General features: G+C 35.2%; 2 protein-coding genes across 4 annotated transcripts in view; one reads left to right on the top strand and one right to left on the bottom strand.

Annotated features, from left to right (window-relative positions):
* LOC107659894 (DNA ligase 1-like) overlaps window positions 1-12,743 on the bottom strand; it is a 20,647-nt gene extending 7,904 nt beyond the window's left edge. The window contains exons 1-19 of one of the 3 annotated variants that reach the window (XM_016449010.1): window positions 12,564-12,743; window positions 12,250-12,312; window positions 11,864-12,035; window positions 11,587-11,767; window positions 11,273-11,404; window positions 10,879-11,181; window positions 10,572-10,677; window positions 10,346-10,441; window positions 8,856-8,912; window positions 8,681-8,739; window positions 8,343-8,456; window positions 8,097-8,263; window positions 7,503-7,579; window positions 7,165-7,256; window positions 6,855-6,954; window positions 5,145-5,230; window positions 4,938-5,053; window positions 4,722-4,817; window positions 1,496-1,606 (exon numbers count right to left, since the gene is read on the bottom strand). In XM_016449010.1, coding sequence (XP_016304496.1) covers window positions 1,496-1,606; window positions 4,722-4,817; window positions 4,938-5,053; window positions 5,145-5,230; window positions 6,855-6,954; window positions 7,165-7,256; window positions 7,503-7,579; window positions 8,097-8,263; window positions 8,343-8,456; window positions 8,681-8,739; window positions 8,856-8,912; window positions 10,346-10,441; window positions 10,572-10,677; window positions 10,879-11,181; window positions 11,273-11,404; window positions 11,587-11,767; window positions 11,864-12,035; window positions 12,250-12,312; window positions 12,564-12,580 — 2,145 coding nt within the window. In that variant the 5' untranslated portion in view covers window positions 12,581-12,743. Of the gene's footprint in view, window positions 1-1,495; window positions 1,607-4,721; window positions 4,818-4,937; window positions 5,054-5,144; window positions 5,231-6,854; window positions 6,955-7,164; window positions 7,257-7,502; window positions 7,580-8,096; window positions 8,264-8,342; window positions 8,457-8,680; window positions 8,740-8,855; window positions 8,913-9,439; window positions 9,499-9,614; window positions 9,672-10,345; window positions 10,442-10,565; window positions 10,678-10,878; window positions 11,182-11,272; window positions 11,405-11,586; window positions 11,768-11,863; window positions 12,036-12,249; window positions 12,313-12,563 lie in introns of all 3 variants that reach the window. The other 2 variants (XM_016449004.1, XM_016448997.1) reach the window with 2 other exon arrangements.
* Window positions 12,744-14,626: 1,883 nt separating this feature from the next.
* Window positions 14,627-19,870, top strand: LOC107660253 (prolyl 4-hydroxylase subunit alpha-2-like). Its single transcript, XM_016449524.1, has 14 exons — window positions 14,627-14,711; window positions 15,038-15,134; window positions 15,322-15,470; window positions 15,657-15,782; window positions 15,885-16,106; window positions 16,553-16,698; window positions 16,806-16,940; window positions 17,457-17,509; window positions 17,714-17,810; window positions 18,138-18,188; window positions 18,590-18,628; window positions 18,747-18,815; window positions 18,897-18,972; window positions 19,800-19,870. The coding sequence occupies exons 1-14, from the start codon at window positions 14,633-14,635 to the stop codon at window positions 19,868-19,870; spliced, it is 1,410 nt and encodes a 469-aa protein (XP_016305010.1). The 5' UTR covers window positions 14,627-14,632.
* Window positions 19,871-20,780: the final 910 nt, after the last annotated feature.

Below are 20,780 nucleotides of genomic sequence, written 5' to 3' on the forward strand. Positions count from 1 at the left end.
GATATTACCACTGACTCTCTCACATACTATCATAGCCATGCAGCTTTTTTATGACAGCTGTACCTTTTATAGTTAGAACAGATAGCATTATAACTTTACAATCTAACATTGCTCTTTAAAGCATTAAAATCACTAAACTAAAAGTTAAAAACACTAAATTAAAACTACATTTTAACTGCGATAAGAAACACACATTAAGTAGTAATTAAGTAATAAGCTTAGTAATTAGGACTGTATTAGCTTACATTTTATTTACCCATTACAATAGTCCCTTTACAGTTACTGTTATCATAAGAATACACCTATATGTAGGTTTAAAATTCTACAAAAGGCACATTTAATGTCCAACAACGAATATTTTAGCAAAATGATTGCGCTCCATCTGTTTAGCGTGCATGTGCACAGCAGCGCTTGTTCACTCGCGTATGCCTCGCCCACTCCTGACAGCAAGCAAAATGGATATATCTGCATGACTTTCTAACATTTACAGAGGAAAAATATACTCGTGAAATGTCAGTTATGCACTGAGGAAAACACAACGTCTCAAATCCATTAAACAGCACAAATATATTTGCTGTTTGCCATGGTGGATCGATTTGATCCATGATCGACATTAAGGGCTGCTTAAGATTAAGCGTCCACAAATTAGTTAGATTGTGTGAACTTACATTGTCGTTTATGGAACTGCTGTTATCTCCGATTGATTTGTTAGGTTATTTCAAGTCAGATTTTGGACTTTAATCCCCGCTGTTCCTCAGGTCTCTGAAGTGTTGTTGTGATAGCCTACGTCATATTCACGGGCAGAGGGGATGAGAGAACGCGCTTGAGAAACAGTTTCAAGAGGAGAAATCAATCTACATACAAAATGTTGGTCACAGATTATTGGTCACTTTCTAAACAATAAAAGTGTAGCCATCCACTAGTAATTATATATAAATAAATCGTTTTTTACCGATGCAAATATGTTAGAAACGATGTATCGCGATACAAATGCCAACTTGTATCTGATGCACACTTTTTAAACCGATGCATTGCATAGTTAACTATTTTTGCCGATGCACCGAGCATGTCCGAAATTTAATTTAATTATATATATATATATATATATATTAAAAAGAAAATAAAAACACGTGTACTACAATAGACGAGGAGAAATCAATCTACATATAAAATATTGGTCACTTTCTAAACAACAAAAGTATAGCCATCCACTAGTAATTATATATAAATCAATCGGTTTTTACCGATGCAAATATGTTAGAAACGATGCATCACGATACAAATGCCAACTTGTATCCGATGCACTTTTTAAACCGATGCATCGCATTGTTAACTTTTTTTGCCGATGCACCGAGCGAATCGGTTAATCTTCCCATCCCTAATATATATATATATATATATATGTATATAACTATTCGATTACATGTCTTTCCTCTATATTCAGGAATTCAGGAATATTTCTCTGCTCAAATTTCTCTCTATTTGTACCTCTTACCTTTCTCTTCCTTGTGGTGAGGACCTGAAATGCCTGGATCTGTTTCTTTTCTCTGTCCCAGGCCACCGCCTCTGAATCCAGAACACAGGACCGCACGTTCTCTTTCTTCACCTGCGTGAGAGAGGTAAGGACATTTATTAAATCTACTATCAACACCTGAATATAAACTGGATCATCGACGCCAAGTAATGTCTCACCCCGCAGGTATGCCCCTCACAGCCATAACATCTTAAAATTACTTGTTTATAAGGTCACCTGAGGTTTAAACACTACCACTTCACCAACACATAACCCATCGAACCCTGAGGCTGTGTGACATTTACAATTCAATAGATGTTACAAGTGCATATTGAGTTTGTGAGAGCTGCAGCAGAAGGTATGGGGCGGTTTTGTAAACGTTAATAATCCTCCCACATAATTGAATGCATTCACATAGTCAGTGTTTGGGATTGACAACGGAATTTAATAACAGATGTGCCCTGTTCATACAACAGCTTACAGGAACAGCTGGAATTCAGTCTGTATGAATAACTGAAGTCAAGCCCCGTTTCTATTCTCATGACTACTAATAATACAACTTGTAACCATAGTGACAATGACTAAAGGCTCGTTCACACCAAGAACGATAACTACTGATAACTAACGTTTCAATAATCATTCTTATCTTGGAGAACAGGGAAGTCCACACTACAACTATAACGATAACGACACAGAGGAACAATATTGTTGAAATAGTGTTTTTTTTCTAGCTGATTAACAATAAAAACATTGACAGCCAATCAGAATCCACTTAAAGAGTTTGAGCATTTAAAGCAGCAGATGACAAAACTGTAGCATGCACTGACAGAAGCTTATGAGTCATTAGTGTTGACTAATACACGGTGAAAGCCGATCCGGCGATCCACAGCGCGAAGTTGATGTAAAATTGAAATAGCATCATATGACCCCTTTAAGGCCATGTTGAGACAACTTTAATGCTTGGGGCCCATTTTTGGCAGAATTTTATGGAAAGCTCATAACTCCTAAATTAACTCTTTCTGTTAAAAAAGTGTGTTATTTGAGCTGTAAATTGGTTTAAATCATTTTTACCGTCATTTTAGTGTTTATGGAACTTCATCATTATTGTACAATTGGATTTCCACACAAAAGCTTCCTAAATTTTTCACATTAAAATCATGTTATATACTATTGAAACTATTATTAATAAAGTATTTTAATGTTTGTGGTTTCGGCTCCATTCTCTTCAATTGCAAGTGCCTCAGTGTAACCCTGATTTTTTTTTCATAAAAGGAAATACAAGAGGAAATTAAATTTTGTGGTAATCATCATTATGGAAGAAGTACTGTCAATTGAGCTTAATTTGTATGAATTAATAAACTTAATTTAAATTAAATTATTTAATAAGTCCAATTAAGTGCTAGTTTGTATATATAAATGCATTTGTCAAACTTTTTCATTACCAAGAACGTTACCATATTTAGCACTCCAAAACACGACTGACAACTGTATTCTGCTGCCGAGTTAACTTATTAATTCCCCACATGACATCTTGTTTACAACTCAGACAGTTTTGATTCTTGTACAATAATTTGATACTTGTACAATAATGAGATTTTGCATTGAATATCAGACAACTGAGAAAGGGAAGGCAGAGAGAGATATTACGGTTCTGAGATTGGATATGGACACTGATAAGCAAAACATCAGCGTTTTCATTGATTTATCTGCGTGTGAGCTTGTGTCATTCATCAAATGCTTTCTTTGCTTTAGGGCTGGAATCCATTATTGCGTTCTTGTGAGGAGAACAGAGCAGGATGACAGAGGACAAATATGGCCTTTGAAAAAGAGAGAGAAAGAGACAGATACAGAGAGACTCGCAGAAACAAAGAGAAAGAGAGAGTCTGTGAGAAAGACTCTAACAGCGTATCCAAATCAGGTGTGATCTCAACCAAGTTAGTCTGAGTTTCTGCAAACATTTCATCAGGCGCTTGGTTTTCTATTTTAGTCATGTCATGTTGGGAACCTCCACCCACGGTGAAATCTCATTTGAACAGAGTACCAAAATTGCTGCATATTTAACATCACATGTTCTGACTGGCAGTGGTTTTTCTTACCAAAGGCTGGAATACACCACACGACTTTCGCCCAGATTTTTGCCCAGATTTACAGCCTGGATGAGCTGACGTTGGTTGCCAAAAGTCAAAGTCAATTTGCAGACATTGAGCAGCAGATGTTGACACATTTCACAGAAAATCATGTGATTTTAGAACACATTATTTTCATTTGTCATGCATCTTTTAGCAATGAGGCACATGTTTATTGTTGAATCTTGAATGTCACTACCAGACTTGAATGCCTGGTAGTGTGTGATCCTCAGTCATTTAGATTTTAAAATTCCTGTATTGTATTCCAGCCTTAATGCCTGTATTGTATTCCAGCCTTAGGTAAAACTGTAGTCAGGTGCACACTGCGGGAGAACTGTACAACAGCTGTCAGGAATGTGCAATATTAGTGAGATATTGGGTGAAAGCCAAGGCAGACTGTGCAACATCAAATATCCTGATTGTACAAGATACATTTTGAGTTGTGACACACATTGCATAGGCGTTTGAAGTCACCAGTCCGTGTCAGTTCTGAAATATATGATCGCTCCATTTTAGTATTATTTTAATATACTACAATAGTAATTATTCAGATTTTGAACAAGCTTTTATTTTGTTATTTCTACATTTCTTTCTTTTTTTTTTTCAGTTTTAGTAATTTTAACACAAACTTATTTCAGTTAGTTGTCAAAGCAGCATTTATATTTGATTTAAGTTTTTCATATCATACAGTATTTATACTTCATTTTAATTACTGAAATATTTTTAATAGTTTTTTTTTTATTATTATTTTAAAAATCTCTATATTAGTATATATTAAGCATCGACCCCAAAATGTTTTACATAAAACATGACCAACATAACCACTCTGCCAGAAACTCTAAGGCTAAGATTTCTTAGCAAAAGCAATTAATTGGGCATCAGTGAGCATGTCACACTGAGGCTTAGGCAATCCCAGACTGCCAATTTTGCCGTATGATGGAATCTTTAATTATCCCTGAAATTAGACAGCCAAATTGTGGAAAGAAATTGGACAGTGTGCACCTATGTTTAAACACAGAGATTTGCTTTTGTGTCCATCTGATTTCTATTTATTTCTATCTTTCTGGGTGCATATGTGTTACCTGTGGGATTCGAGAAATAATATCAGGGTATTTGCTTGTGTTGTCTTCTTGGTTTCGGCTAAAAATGCGCAACTCTCCATTCTCAAGAATATGGATCTGTTAAATGCAAAACAAAAAAGCAATTAACATTTTAATCATTGATATTGCTATGGAAACAGAAAGTCACTTTTATGGCTGAGGCTCCACCTTGTGGAATAAGAATAAAACAACACACACCTGGGCTCTCTCTCCATCATATTTATACTCGCAGGTGAAAGCTGCCTCATCGAAACGTTTCATTACCTCACCAACCCCTTTAGTCGGGTGAGCCAACATTGGTCGCAGGGGCACACCTGTAAAACACAATGCAGTTTAGTCTCATTCTAAACTAAATTTTCTTTTTGTTGGTGGGAGAACGGAGCAAGTGGTGTGATTGGTCAGTACCTGGGGTGAGCTTGCAGTGATTGGGCAGTTCATCTATGCCCTCCTTCATCAAAACAGGAATGATTGCATCATAATTTGGCATCTCACTGGGAGGAACAATATGAGGGAAAACATTATTTGTATGCATTGAGGTGATATATAGTAACGGCAACACCTGCCCAATTTGCTAAACTCAGACTTCCTGTAGGGTACAAATTATACTCATTAAGCAGGCACTTGTTATGCAGTGGACACCTGCAGTCGTAATTGAAATATTGTTTGTAGTATATGGATAATTATCCCTCACAGCACCAGTTTGTGTTTGACAATCAGGTTTGTGTATGCTAGCCAATAGGGTAGAATATAAAAAAAATCTTGATTTTTTCAGCCTTGTGATTGGACTTGTAGTTACATGCATATACATCCATCGCAATATGAATATCTTTTCACTAAACGGACAAGGAAGAATTACATTTGTACATATCAATAGTTTATACAGCTACTTAAACATTTTTGCGGTAATGAAACAGACTTCCAAAATCTTTGCTAATGAGCTCTAAACCAGAGACCCTATTAAAATATTTTCTTTGAGTCACAAGACAAGGAGGGTGAAACCAGTCTGGTTACATGGTCTTTAGAAAACATAATTAGCAAAATAAAAACAGAAATATGACCAAAGCCATTTTAACGAGTCAAAAACATTATTCAGCCTTTTGGGGGTATCCGAAACACCACATATTAGGGCTGCACGATTATGACAAAAATCATAATTGCCGATTATTCCCTTGAAATTGTAATTGCGATTATTAATTACGATTATCACAATTTACATTGAATGATGTTTATACCATTGTTTTATGCAACTGCATGCTGTATTTTTATATGAAAATAAACAAGCTGAAAACACTCTTACTGAAAATCTTTTAGTGCTTTTCTATAGTATTAAGCCTCAAATGTCAACTATACATCGGATTGGTTTCTTCTGTAAATTATAAAAAAGTACAAATATGAATGGTATTATAATGTTATACTAAAACTAAAATTAAAATAATGGGAAAAACCCTTAAGATAACATGTAGAAAGAAAAAAACGCATCTTAAGCACGCAGAATAACATAAGTGGACTTTGAACGATTAATTGCCGCTTTGAACGATTACGTAATTGTGGCATCCATAATTGTAATCACGATTAGAAATTCGATTAATTGTGCAATCCTACCTCATATTATTTACAATGGTGTTTTTCCCCAATTGGAGGACCTAAAATATATTTTTAAACTTTATATGAAAACTAATGAATGAAAAGCCACAGCTACTTACGTGAATATTTTTGAGTATTGATGCAAACCCCTAAATCAGTTTTAAACTTAAATTAAATTATTAAATGTATTAAAGTGATTTATGTAGATGAAACTATCACTTTTTTACCGTGCTTAATTAAGAAATTATTACAGTAGTTGAATTCTGCCCACATATGAATTACTAGATAAGGAAGAATAGTGAAACGAGTGTGTGTGTGCATTTAGTTGATCAAAAGTACAGTAATAAAGTACATTTGTGAAAAATCAGTGTATTGTTATTTTTGTACATTTTAAAACATTATTTTTTGTGATGGCAAAACTACATTTTTTAAATGTAATTAAATTTTGTAACATACTTGTATATACATAAATGTTTTTATTGGTACTTTTAAACAATTTTTGATCAGTGTTTTGCAGATACACACACTCACCAGTATGTCTGTTTTAGGATCAGTGCTTTCTCCTCCAGCCACACTCTCCGGTTTTCTGCACTCATTCCTTTCCCTGCATTCAGCACAGCTGGTGGGAACTCTGAGCCAACACAAGAAAAACATATTAGTAACATTTCAGCACTGCTAAACTAAATGGACACCTAATTAATATTTACATGTTTAAACGTTATTCATTTTTTATTCATCACGGCAGAGAGTAATCTAATTGCAAATGTCGAATGCCTGGAGGTTCTATCAATGCACTGATTATGATGTTTTTAATGCCAGTTTCATTAGGATCATTTCAAACCTTGGCCCGGGGGCGACAGACACACAGCCTGACTGAGAGCCGTGAGAACGCTCTGCTCAGCCAATCCGATCCGCAGCTTCCCAGCCAGTGACCTGTCAATCGCACAAGCAACCAATCAAACTAACATATTTCACTTCCGCATTAATATTCATATTAATCTGTCACCATACAGCAGTATAATCAAGGCCAGCAGCACATCATTTAGATTTAGCAAAAATCAACTGTCATCTATAAATTACATTCATTATTCAGTATTTTTCAGAATGAACTCAACATTTCTGCATGTTTGGTCAGATGATAAATTTAAAAAGTCGTAAGTGAAAGGTAAAATGACGCACCGCACAATGTATCGAGCCTCAGAAAACCGACACGCCACAAACAAGCCTTTAATAATGTCAATCTTCTTATTCATTGCCTAACACAGAGAGAGAAAAAGAGCAAGAGAGAGAGGAAGTGGATTTTCATTGAGAACACTCAAATGTTTTTTGTTTTTAAATTGATCAAAAGTGACAGTTAAAACACTTACGTCATAAAAGATTTTATAGAAATTAATAATAAGAAAAATGTATTGAGCCAGCAAATCAGCATATTAGAATGAATTCTGTTACAAAAGATTTTTAATTGAAATAAATGCTGTTCTTTTGAACTTTCTATTAAAAAAACTCATGAAAAATAATGATCATGATTTCCAAAAATATGAAGCAGCAAAACAGGTTTGAAATGAATAATAAGAAGCATTTCTTGAGCAGCAAATCAGCATATTAGAATGATTTCTGAGGGATCATATGACACTGAAGAGTAATGATGCTGAAAAATCAGCTTTGCATCACAGGAATAAATTATATTTGAAAACATATTAATATTAAAAACTGTTGCATTAAATTGTAATAATACATTCACAATATTGTTGTCATTACTGCATTTGTACTCACAGAATTTCCACTCATGTTAGCAATCTCTTTCAGTTTGTTGAAAACGCCCCCTGCTGTCAGATTGGCCGGTGCAAACATCATTCTCTGGTTGCTGCGAGAACTTTCAGCAACCAATCCCAGGTCACCTTTCTCCTGAGCCTCCGCCTTGATTTTGTCCAGTTGTCGCCCTGGTAACAAAAGTTAACAGTACAGGGGTCAGGCAAGGAGAATGGTGAATGACATTAGGGAAAACACAAATATATTTACCAGTTGCTTGAGCGACAGCTTTCATCAGGACGGTCTCCCCAATGCCCAGCTCCAGACCCTGATATGCAGGGCCGAGCTGATTCAGACACAGGTACACACAGCATAACAGGTCATCTAAACAAACAACAGAATATTGAACAGATGGAAACTATTTTGAATGTATGCTACATTTTTGTGCTTTGCACAAGACCAAGTGAAAGTCTTTTCTTCAATCTGCCTCCCTAACAGAGTCATTAACCTGTTCACCTATTCACTACTTGGACAAAAAGTAAGAAAAACAATCCCTGTCAGGCATAAATAATTAATAACCTATTTAAATTCAATGAATACACACTCACCTGGAGAAAGCAGAATTACAGATCGCAGAAAGTTGGAAAGCGTTTCAATGTTCTTCAGCCTAAAAAAAGAAAAAATAAGACTGAAATTTAACTGCTCCACACACCTATTTTTAAACTCTAATAGATGTAAGAGAAAACACATACACAATATATACAAAATAATTCTACTTCATACCTGCCCGAATCCTCTTCAATCTTCTCAAAGGTGCGAGCGACAGCCAAATATGGCACTCTGAGAAAGAGATAACATACATAAATGAACTTCCATAAAAAAAGTGTCAAGCAAAGTTTATTGCTTTAGAAAGAAAACTGTATTTTGCAATTGTATTAAGCTGTTTGTTAGAAAAAGACTTTAGTGGAATAATCGTTTCCAACTTTCTTGATCTTATAACAATGATATATAGTGCTGCAGGGATGACATATTTTCGTAAGTCAATCCAGAAGTTAGCATCAGCCTGGTTCCGACACAAAAGAGCCAATAGGATTTTTCCATTGGCTTTTGCATTATTGCAGAAAATAGCTATCAAAGTTGATTCTTACACATTCTGTTCATAAATATAATCTACACAAATGAACAACTTATAATTAATTTGAAGCCTAAATACAATCAAAACAAGTAAAAAGCTTTTCTTCAATCTGCCTCCCTAACAGTCATTAACCTGTTCACCTATTCACTACTTGGACAAAAAGAAAGAAAAACAATCCCTGTCAGGCATAAATAATTAATAACCTATTTAAATTCAATGAATACACACTCACCTGGAGAAAGCAGAATTACAGATCGCAGAAAGTTGGAAAGCGTTTCAATGTTCTTCAGCCTAAAAAAAGAAAAAATAAGACTGAAATTTAACTGCTCCACACACCTATTTTTAAACTCTAATAGATGTAAGAGAAAACACATACACAATATATACAAAATAATTCTACTTCATACCTGCCCGAATCCTCTTCAATCTTCTCAAAACTGCGAGCGACAGCCAAATATGGCACTCTGAGAAAGAGATAAAGAAAACATACAACAATGAACTTCCATAGAAAAAGTGTCAATCAAACTTTATTGCTTTAGAAAGAAAAATGTATTTTGTAATTGTATTAAGCTTTTTGTTAAAGCCTTGGGGGAAAATTACTATAACTTTAGTGGATTAATCATTTCCATTTAACTTTCTTGATCTTATATAACAATGATATTAAGGTCTTGCAGAGATTTTTGCACATTTTTGCAAGTCAATTCATAAGTTAGCATCACCCTGGTTCCCTTGGCAGAGGAGCCAATAGGATTTTCCATTGGCTTTTGCATTATTGCAGAAAATAGCTATCAAAGTTGATTCTTACACATTCTGTTCATAAATATAATCTACACAAATGAACAACTTATAATTAATTTGAAGCCTAAATACAATCAAAACAAGTAAAAAGCTACAAAAGCAATGACAGCATGCACACGCTACTTTGTCATATCCACTAAGCTTCCAACAAATCTTTCAATGTTAATTTAAAGTCTACAAGCTGGAAAGTTTGAGTTAGAATAGTTTGAAAGAACACGAGAATAAACACAACCAGACTAGTGAGTATAACAGTAGCAAAAATGCTACTGTAGCTCGGTTTATTTTTTTGGACTCATTTCTGCAGCACACTGTTATATAACTAATCAAATGCAAAATTTACTTTTGGCCCTTCCTCCAGCAGGCGTGGTCAACGGGATGGTAATGTGCTCTGGAGGGATCATACTGGCTCTGGACTGCAGAATCCACCCCCTTTTCACTGTCAAAACAATAAAGATTATTCAAATGGAGTCAAAGAAAAAAATTGTGCCCTTTCAAAACAAACAATTATATTTTTTAAGTAAAATATTCCAAGTCAGATTAACATTTTAATTTTTTTTTACTTCAACCTTTTCTTCTCTTTCTGTTCAGCAGCATCAGAGATCTCCCCATCCTTCTTTTTTTCTCCCTCATTTCGCTCCTCTTTTTCCAGTTTGACAGCTGCCTTTCTGGGAGCTACAAGAGATTGTAAGATGTAAGTTATAAATTAATGTAAAAAAAGAGTTAAACTAAAAATAAAAACTGTTTCAGTAATCATGCAGGTTTGAGATGTCATGGGGGTAAGTAAATAATGGCAATGTTCATTTTGGAGTGAACCACCCCTTTAATTAAAAAGACGGAAGATAACAAAGAGAAAGAAAAGGACAAAAAGTTTACCAAAAAAGCTGCTGATGGGTTTCTTTTTGGCCGATCCCCCTTCCTCCTCTGTGTTTTTTTCTTTTTTAACCGCTCGTTCGGGACTGCTATGTTCCTTCTCTTTGTTGTCTTCTTTTTTTTCTTTCTTCCCATTTTCTACATTTATCTTTTTCTCCTGTTTTACCTTATTTTTAACCTTTTCTTTCATCTTATTGTTTGCATTGTCCTCAACTACGGTTGTTTTTGCTTCATCCTTCTCTTTCTGTTCCTCCACTGCAGTCTTCCCATCTGCGCTCTTCTCTTCCACCTCCATCATCTCATTGTCTGAGTTGAAGAGAGAAAGAGAAGAAACAGTGAGAAACACATTAAGATAATGGAGATGTTATACCTGTGCGCAGAGATCAACTCATCTCACCTGTCTGTCCAGGTGAGGCCTCAACTCGTGCTCTCTTACTCTCCTGCCCTTCGTCGACCTCCTTCCCCTCCTCTTTTGCCCCCTCTCCATCACTTCTGCTTTCCAGCTTCCTCTTGGGGAACTGCTTGCGGGCTAGAGAATGGGAGAGGGACTTCAATCCCGTATAGCCTACTGTATTATATTTAAAACATAAACTTTCCTGAAAATCCTGTGGTACACAATCTACTACGTGCCTTTTTTGGAGCATTAATTAAAGAAAGAATAAATGATCAGTAGCACAAGGAGGAATGTGAGAAGAAGAGAATGACACAGACCGGTCTTGCGTTTGGGAATGCCTGACGGCGATGTTGATGTCGGAGTTGCTGGAGTTCCCGGAGTACCTGAGGAAGCAGGGGTTACCACCGCAACAGAGGTACTCGACGTGACCGGAGTCGTCGGGGTTATGGGTGTTTTTGGAGAAACCGGAGTGGAAGCAGCCTTTGTAACATCAGATTTCTGTGTATTTAACATAGTAAGACAGAAACAGAATTGTTAACAAAAATACTGACATCTCTTAATGGTCGAAGCTCATGATAACTCAATAAATCTTACCTTCTCTGGCTTTACTGGTTCAACTTCACTCTGTTTTGGCACCTGCTCTTTTACTATCGGCTGATCTTCATCATCGCTGTCTATGATTGCTCGACTGCGTTTATGAACCTTCTTTACTGGTGAATCGCTTTCCTGCATACCATTCTGAATTTTGAGGGGACTTTTTACAGGTCTGAGCAGAAGGAAGAGAAAAACATTATCATTATAACATTGCTTATTTGTTTTAATATTCCTTCAACTCCACAGCTGTCACTGTTACCAACGAGAATACACACAGAATCAACACAAAATGAGTTTTGAGGTTTCTACAACATTGTGTTCAATTAGAAAAAAAAAAGCTTAATTCAACATGTTTAATTGGGAAAACATTGCTAAATATCACTTACTCAGTCTTTGCTTTGACCTGTCCATCACTCTTCTCCTTACTTTTCATTGGCTGAAAGAATGACCTGTGGGCGGGAAACAACGAGATCACGTTATAAAGACAAATGAACTCCCTCAACTTGATACGGTATTATAATTTCTGACATAAAGATTTTAAAGAAATGCAGTTTAAAGGAAAACCCTTATTGTCGCAGTTAGTGTAAGTTAGTTGGTGTAGGTTAAACGCGGTCTTGAATCAGAATCAGACACTGCATGTAACGTGAATGTTCTGTGGTCAACATCACAGATAAAAAACAGAAGAGCAGGACACACTCACGCGATGCTTCGCTGCATCGTTGGGATCTTGCACTGCTGATGCTGAATAAATCCGGAATATATATTTTTAATATATATTTTGGCGTGTTATTAAAATTTCTAAAGCATGGATGTTTTCTTCCGCGCGCTTAACTCTGTATAATTCGGCGCCAACGTGACGTCGTTCCCGCAGACTACAGAAACAGCGGGATTTATTTAGTACAACAGCATTTTAGTGCCGCCTGTTGGCTTGGAGGTATTGGATGCAACCGTAGATCGTTAGGAAAAATTACTCTTTTTTTTGTATTTTTTATTTTTTTTACTCAAATTCAGTCTATTCACAGATTCATACTGCCACTAAAATAATAGGATTTAGTTTCCTTCTAGGTCATTGCTTCTCAGCCTTTTCCTTCTTTTGTTTTCTCCGAAGAAGTAAGTAACCTCTTAATCAACCGTGTGTGTGTGTGTGTGTGTGTGTGTGTGTGTGGGGGCGGGGTCCTGGTAGTTAGCCTGCATTATGGGGACCAAGTGTCCCCACAAGTATAATAGGTCTACCAGTAAATTTGGACCTTGTGAGGACATTTTTGGTCCCCATGAGGAAACCAGCTTATAAATCATACAGAATTGTCATATAATAAGAAAATATAAAAATGCAGAAGGTTTTGTGTGAGGGGTTTATGGGTAGGGTTAGGGGATAGAAACTACAGTTTGTACAGGATAAAAACCATTACGTCCATGTAATGACCCCATAAAACATGGAAACTCAATGTGTGTGTGTGTGTGTGTGTGTGTGTGTGTGAGAAATTCTTTTTTTCCATTTGTTTGAATATTTTTAAAAACAATTTTTGTTAAAGACAATTCTAATCACCATTCATGTGTTTTTTTTTAAATACATATGGCCTGGAAATGTATTTTACAAGATTTCTGATAAGAAAAGTTGTTTTTGTGATGAGATATCTGAACAGCGCTGATTATTGTAATGTTCAAATTCAATAGTGTCTAAAAGCTGAATGAAATACTGTACACAGAGATTTATGAGAGTGATATCACAATTTCTGCATACTATATTGATATTCTTTCATTTTTTGAATCCAGATTAGGAAGTGCAGGAATCAGTATGATTTTACATGAATATTTGTGTTGAGTTCCAGTAGGAATGACGTACAGGTATTGCGGTATGAGATATGTTCTGTCTCCCTCCCTGCTCTGTCTTAAGCTGGATGTTTAGGTGAACCCCACATGAAGAAAACAAGGCTGTCAACATACTTTAGAGTGTGTGAGATGTGTGAGGTATAACTCACACACAACACATATATGCTGATGTAATGAAGTACTTTAACTTTTAGTTTCTGCATTAGTCACACTCACATGTGATGCAGAAATGGTTGCTAACACAGCATTCTTGTAACAGTATTTTGAATGACAGATGAATTAGATAACTGAATTATTTTTCTTTTTCTTTTGTTATTCTGCCTATGAAGGCATTAGAAATTTGGCCAGTGTCTGAATTGTTGCACATATACTAGTTCTAGACAAGTGAGGCTGCTAGGTGAAAAAACATTTGTCTTGAAATACTCTGTTGATATGTCAAACTGACAGCCTGTGATATGCGGGGATTTGGTTGAGGTATTCCTGCTTTAAAAGAACTGGGCGGACTAGTTCCTACAGACTTTTCAGAAAGTAGCTCATTTCAAATAAGCCTAAAATATGATTGCACAACAAACACACAAAGGACTAATTGAACTTAAAGAAAAAGTTCAACGTATAGTAAAAAATTCTATATGCCCATTGTGTATGCAGAGTTAAATGATTTTAAAACGGGTCTCATGATCGAACAGACACAACAATGTTTGTCCAGTTAATTAATACGTACAAGAAATGAAAGACTGTTTTTGAATCCTCAACTTTCACGTGAGCCCAGTCATGTTAATTTTCACTTTCGTTTTATACATTTTAGATTGCAGTGCTGGGAAATTGGAAAATGCAGGCAGATGATGTAATGCAGGTGTGTCTTTAAATGGATGCATATAAACAGTCCGCTATAGTTCCCTTCTAGATACATACACAAGTTTTTGTTTTGAGGTATTGCTAATGGCCGTAAAGGAACTGACTATACTTGTGGTGTGTTCTTTGATTGTCTGTACTGGGCATGAATTCTTCACTTCAACGGGTATATTATTTATATTTGGATACAATATCAATGAATACATTTGAGTTTATTCATTTTTAATTGTTATTTTACTGTTTTGTCCATATTGTTTATACTGTTACCATAAAATTATTTTATTTATTCATTTGTGAGACACTTCTGCCTATAATCAGATTTACAATCCAATTTTCACTTTTTTTATTTATTGATTTAATGACTAAAAATGATTAACTTTCTCTTTGGTTTCTTATTAAACCTTTCTCATTATACCTCCAGTTATGTTGAAAAATAAATAAAAATAATTATAAGTTCGTTGACAATAAAGTGTAGGTGTAATTGTTTTATAGATACAATTTCACATCTTTTTGAGGAGGAGAAATTCCTTCTGGATGCCTTCAGTTCGTACATTGATGCTGAAGAAGAAATTGTAAAGAGGATGAAGAGGTGAAAATTCCCTATATATAAACCATGAAAGTACTTTTTATTAAAAACTTTTCAGTTTTCAGCAACAACCTGGTGTAGGAAACTAATTGTGACAACAATCTCATATCTGGTTTTAGATCAAGATTATATTATTAAATACATTTATTTAACACTATAAACATTTGATGAAATTTTATCTTCAATCCAGCGTTCTTCTTCTTCTTCAATTGGGCACATACTCAGACCCTGTGGACCCTGAGGAAATAAAAGACCCTGCGGCAGCTTTCATCCTCCTCATGCGACTGAGATCTGAATGGTTGAGCATTGAAAAATACACTTCGAGGAGTCTTTATGAATGTGAGATCTTATTTGTTTTTTAAGGGATATGTCTAAACATGCATTGTAGAATATGCATATATGAATACAAATCTGGAGAAGAACAGGTGATTAAAGAGTGAAACTCATATATATATTAAACTTTTTATTATGAAACTATTAAACAATGCAGTTGTTTATTGATCTGTTCTCATATTTGAAAATCAGACAACGTGTATCAGACACTGCTGGAATATGCACAGATCCCACAGGTAAAGGATTTGGAGGGTGCAGCTTTAGGACTGATCAGTCTGCAAGAGCTCTACAAACTCTACCCGCACAACATCACAAAGGGTGAACTGTCTACACCAATGTGGTTTCATTGCAAGAGTTTTGCTTTTTGTCCTTTCAAAACAAGTTCCAATCTGATTGATGCTTTCATTTCTCATTTCACAGAAACATCTTTAAATGCAGCTGAAGCCTACATTGTTGGGTTGGTCGCTTATAACGAGGACAAATTCCAGCATGCCTTTCTCTGGTTTCTGTACAGTCTGGACAGATTAACAGAATACTCAACCGTTACTGAGGAAGAGTTGCTCCATTACCTTAGTGACACAGCCTATCATTTTGGCAGCCTGCCTGTGGCAATCTACTTCAGCCAACGGCTTTTAAATCTGGGTGAGTTTATGGTGACATGAAGTTTAATACTGATAATTTTATATCAGAAGTCAGAAAGAGCTTTAATACCGTGACTTGATGACAGGAGCTTCCAGTGTAGAAGAAAGTACGGACATAATGCAGACATACATAACACAGTAGAATTGGAATATAACACTAATATAAGAAAAACAGAAAATGAAATAATAAAGACAATAATGCACTATATATACAGACGTAGAAGTGTAAAAAAATTGTAATGTTTAAATGAATGTACAGATATGTTATTTACAAGTGTGCAGTTTACAAATGTACAAATTTCGAATTCTATGTATAAATATGTCAGTTATGATGGACAATGTATAGTTATGGAAGTTTTAATTGTTCAGGTTGAAAAAAACTGTGCCTGGAGGTTGTCAGACAACTTTGCGATCAGACTATTGAAGTCATAAATTTCTTTGCTTCAGACCCAACTAACGATGAAGTCAAAGTTCAGCTAGACCTGTATAGACTCCTTCGCTACCAGAGAAAATCAAACCTAGACATATTCACGCTGAATAATGAGTCAAGTAACTCCTATGAGGCACTGTGCAGAGGAGAGGTTGATGAGAGGGCAAGTGCAAATTCTCAAATTTAAATCATTTTTGTACATGAAATTACAAACACTCAGTGTGAAGCTTTGTGCGTTAATTGATTGTTTATTATATTTGATCAGATCAGACCTCCAAGAGGCAGAGGGCACTGTCCTGTAGGTACAGCACAGGTGGAGGAAACCCCAGACTAATTTACGCACCAGTGAAAGAGGAAGTGGAGTGGGACGAGCCTGGCATCATCAGATATCATGACATTACAGGTGCATCTCAATAAATTAGAATGTCGTGGAAAAGTGACCTCTAGTGAATATCTAACACACACACACAAATTAATAAAATATTTGATTGTCAATATTATTAGAATCTAATATCTTGTTCATACTTTTGATTATGTTTTATTGTGCTGTTGAATTGGTAAAAGGGGCATTTCTTTTAAAAGTTGTATGGCCTCTTAATTCTAGTGAAGACAAATCTTGATGCAATGAAATATAATGATATTGTCAAGAATTGTGTGCTTCCAAATTTGTGGCAGTTGAAAGACTTAATAAGAGACGTTTTATTTGCTCTAACATGACAATGTCCCAAAGTGAGGTTCATAAAAAAATGATTTTCTTGTAAAAACCCAGATTGAACATCGTTGAAAATCTTCAGGATGAATTGGAGTGCTTTCAGGCCAGACTTTGCATATGGAGATTTGGTTGCCCATATACTTTTGACCATTTAGTGTGTATATATATTTATATTTGATGTTCTATTTACCTTTTGTGGTCTTCTGTAGCTTTCTAGGTCTGAGACTAGAGGGGGAGTGTCAAAGATCCGTACTTCTCAAAGGTGATAATCTAATTTTACCCATCATGTTCCCAACATTGTATAGTACATATTATAGTACAGCATTAGTACTTATATTATTTCTTCACACTTATTATGGGAAGAAAAATGGAAACACTTTACAGTGTGATTGAATTTGATGTAAAGTGCAAAGTTGTTGTAAAGTGGTTGTAAAGTATTGCTGAAAAATCATTTCCTTGTTTTCAGTGTTTCTCTAAAGGAAGACTACCCTGTGGTTGCTCGTGTCAATCAGAGGATTGCAGACATCACAGGACTCTCCATGGAATCAGCTGAAGACCTACATGTACGGTCATAGTAAATAAGAAATCACCTGTTCATGTGCAGGCAGCATATCTTTTTAAGGTCAACTCTTTCTCTGTCCTAGTCTTGCAACTAGCGTGGTCACATTCACTTGTATAATAATATATTATAATATAATATAATGATTCCAGGCAACATTGGTTTAAGAGCTTTGAGGGCTGATATTATATTTTCATATAATAATTTTATATTCACCTCATATATTGAACTTCAGTCTCATTTCAGGATTAACATGTTTTTTTCCTTGTGAAATATTATGTGTTGTTTTGCCAGAAATGTTTATTTAATTTAAGGTGCAATTATTTTCCAGGTTCAGAATTATGGCATTGGTGGCAAATATGAACCACATTATGATGCATGGGTAAGATCACTAAACTAAAATACAGCTATTACATCAATTTGGCCTATACAGTATTTGCTATGGATTCCCTTGTGTTAAATAATGTAGTTACTTGAAGAAACGTTCCCATTGTCCTAGATCTTTTCTTTCACATGTTTCACTCAATTGGTAAACAGTTTGTTGGTGGTGACAACACAATCCTGTATACTTATTGTTTGTTGGCATACATTATGCTGTGGCATTTAGTTTGCAGTTTTAAAAAGTGTCTGTGTGCAATTTATGTTGTTGATGAAAAATGTAACCAAGGCTATTTCCTTAACCAAAGCTCACTTTTAGGTCTTCAAACTGAATAGCTCTATTCTGTGTTATTGAGAGATTGATTACCTATTAACCAATCAAATCAACTATATTTAATCTCACAGGATACTGCGAATGGAAGGATTGCTACGTTCTTAATTTATGTAAGTTTTGCCCTCCAAATGCCATTGTAAACATTCAAAATTAATTTATACATTTATTTGCCAGATTACCTGTATTGTACAATCCTTATGAACAATAAATTATGTGTTCTTGCTGTAGATGAGTGATGTGGAGATAGGGGGCGCCACTGTGTTCCCTAAAGTTGGAGTTGCATTGAAGCCAAAAAAAGTAAACCCTCAAATCACTGATCTATACGGTATATTAGAATGATTTAAGTTAAATTCATGCATCAATTTTCTGCTGCTTAAGGGTTCAGCCGTGTTTTGGTACAATCTCCACAAGAATGGAAATGTGGATTTAAATACAGAGCATGCTGGATGCGATGGTCAAAGTAACCTAATAATGTAATCTATTAACTATGCATAAAAACCTGTCTGTTTACTTAATTAACAGATATGGGTGTCATGCCATAACATATTTTTAATACGACTGACTTTATATTTAATGTGAATTTAACACTGAAAGTTAATGTGAATAAAAACACTAATCATAATACTTTCATTGTACAGAAAGAGAGCAAAGAACATTTACATTATCAATGAACATTTTCACCGACAGTCTAGTTCAAGCACTCTCAAAAACTCCCATTAAAATAACTGAAGCTGTTTACACTATAAAAAGGTATATCTTACAGATTCGTACACACATTTGCACTTTGTTGTTTCTGACGAGATAATTCGCCAGAAAGAGGTATTCAGTCAGCGAGCGAGTGAAGAAAACGCGGCATTTTATCGATGACTCATCTGAACACCTCTGATTGGTCATTGCATTCATAAGCTCAACAGCATCGTTTGTGATTGGTTATAATGCGCAGTGCTGTAAAAACGCGTCTGTCTCTGGCTCAGCGCCAACCAGCGAAAGCAGATTTGAATTTAGCAGCTGATGATATGACGCACTGAGCGTTCTAATCACGCCGGTGTGATTGTATCAAATATAGAAAATATTAATAGGCTATTTTTTGTGTTTTGGAAGCTGCATTCAAAATCCACTTGGCTCAAAAATCTGAGGGGGCACGTGCCCCCTCACTTTGAATGGGCATGACGCCTCTGCTCATGTGTATCTTATATAATGTATAAATAAATCTATGTTAAAATCAGTCAATTTCATTTTAGTTTCAGATGACAATGAGCTATATATTTGCTGTCTTTTCAGTGGCTAATAAATGGATCCATGAGTTTGGACAGGAGTTCAGAAGACACTGTTCTTTGTCATACTGGACGTAAAAGAAACTGAGACCATGTAGAAATCATATTAAGTACTATCTGTTCTATAGTATCTGTTATAATTATCATGTATCATATAATTTTTGTATAGAATCTGTAACATAGATAATGTATACTGTATTAAATTTAACTATGATTTATTACTGTCAATGTGCCAGTAATGTAATATATGATTAAAAAAAGTGCAATAATTGCAATAGAGTAAAATAAAGTTTTAACCAGAGATCAATGGATAATCACTTTACCTGAGTGGATCAATTGTAGCAGCCAGTAAATGAGACGCTACTGTGTTCTGTGCAGTTGTATTTAAAGCTGATTTTTACATGTTTCCTCTTCAGTCTGTGTTGGAATGACAATTTATATGTTTTACAAGTTTTGTGGTATGCAGTTGTGTAATGTGTTGTGCAGGTAGGCAGTATGTTTGTATATGAAGTATGTGTATATGAACAGAATTTTTTGTGTGTGAACATCACATGCAGAGAACAAGCCTGTCAACATAGTAACTCAACAGCACACACAGTAAACCAAGAATAATAATTTTGCAAGATTTTAAAGAATATAACTGTGAATAAATTAACCCTATTTAAGAAGTAATTTGTCAGTTACTGTCTTCCTAATCATTTTGGTTAAATATTGATATGACCCTTAGGCTAGTTTTCAGGGCAGCTATGACAACATACTGAATTGCATTGAATGCCTTTGTTGCTAGTTTCTGTATATGCAGGTTCATTCATCTAACATTTATTTTACAGTAATGGTTTGAAATGTAAACAGTATGTACTCCACTTATGGACTTGCAGAACAATAACTGTTTGAAAACTCAGAAGTTGTGCTCAGAATCTGTGTTGAGACGCAGGGCAGATGGTTCTTCTTGATCTTTCAAACACGTGCAACTAACAGCTCTCAGGTT

Source organism: Sinocyclocheilus anshuiensis, unplaced genomic scaffold, assembly GCF_001515605.1.
Source record: "Sinocyclocheilus anshuiensis isolate Anshui unplaced genomic scaffold, SAMN03320099.WGS_v1.1 scaffold850, whole genome shotgun sequence".
In the NCBI taxonomy this organism is placed as follows: domain Eukaryota; kingdom Metazoa; phylum Chordata; class Actinopteri; order Cypriniformes; family Cyprinidae; genus Sinocyclocheilus; species Sinocyclocheilus anshuiensis.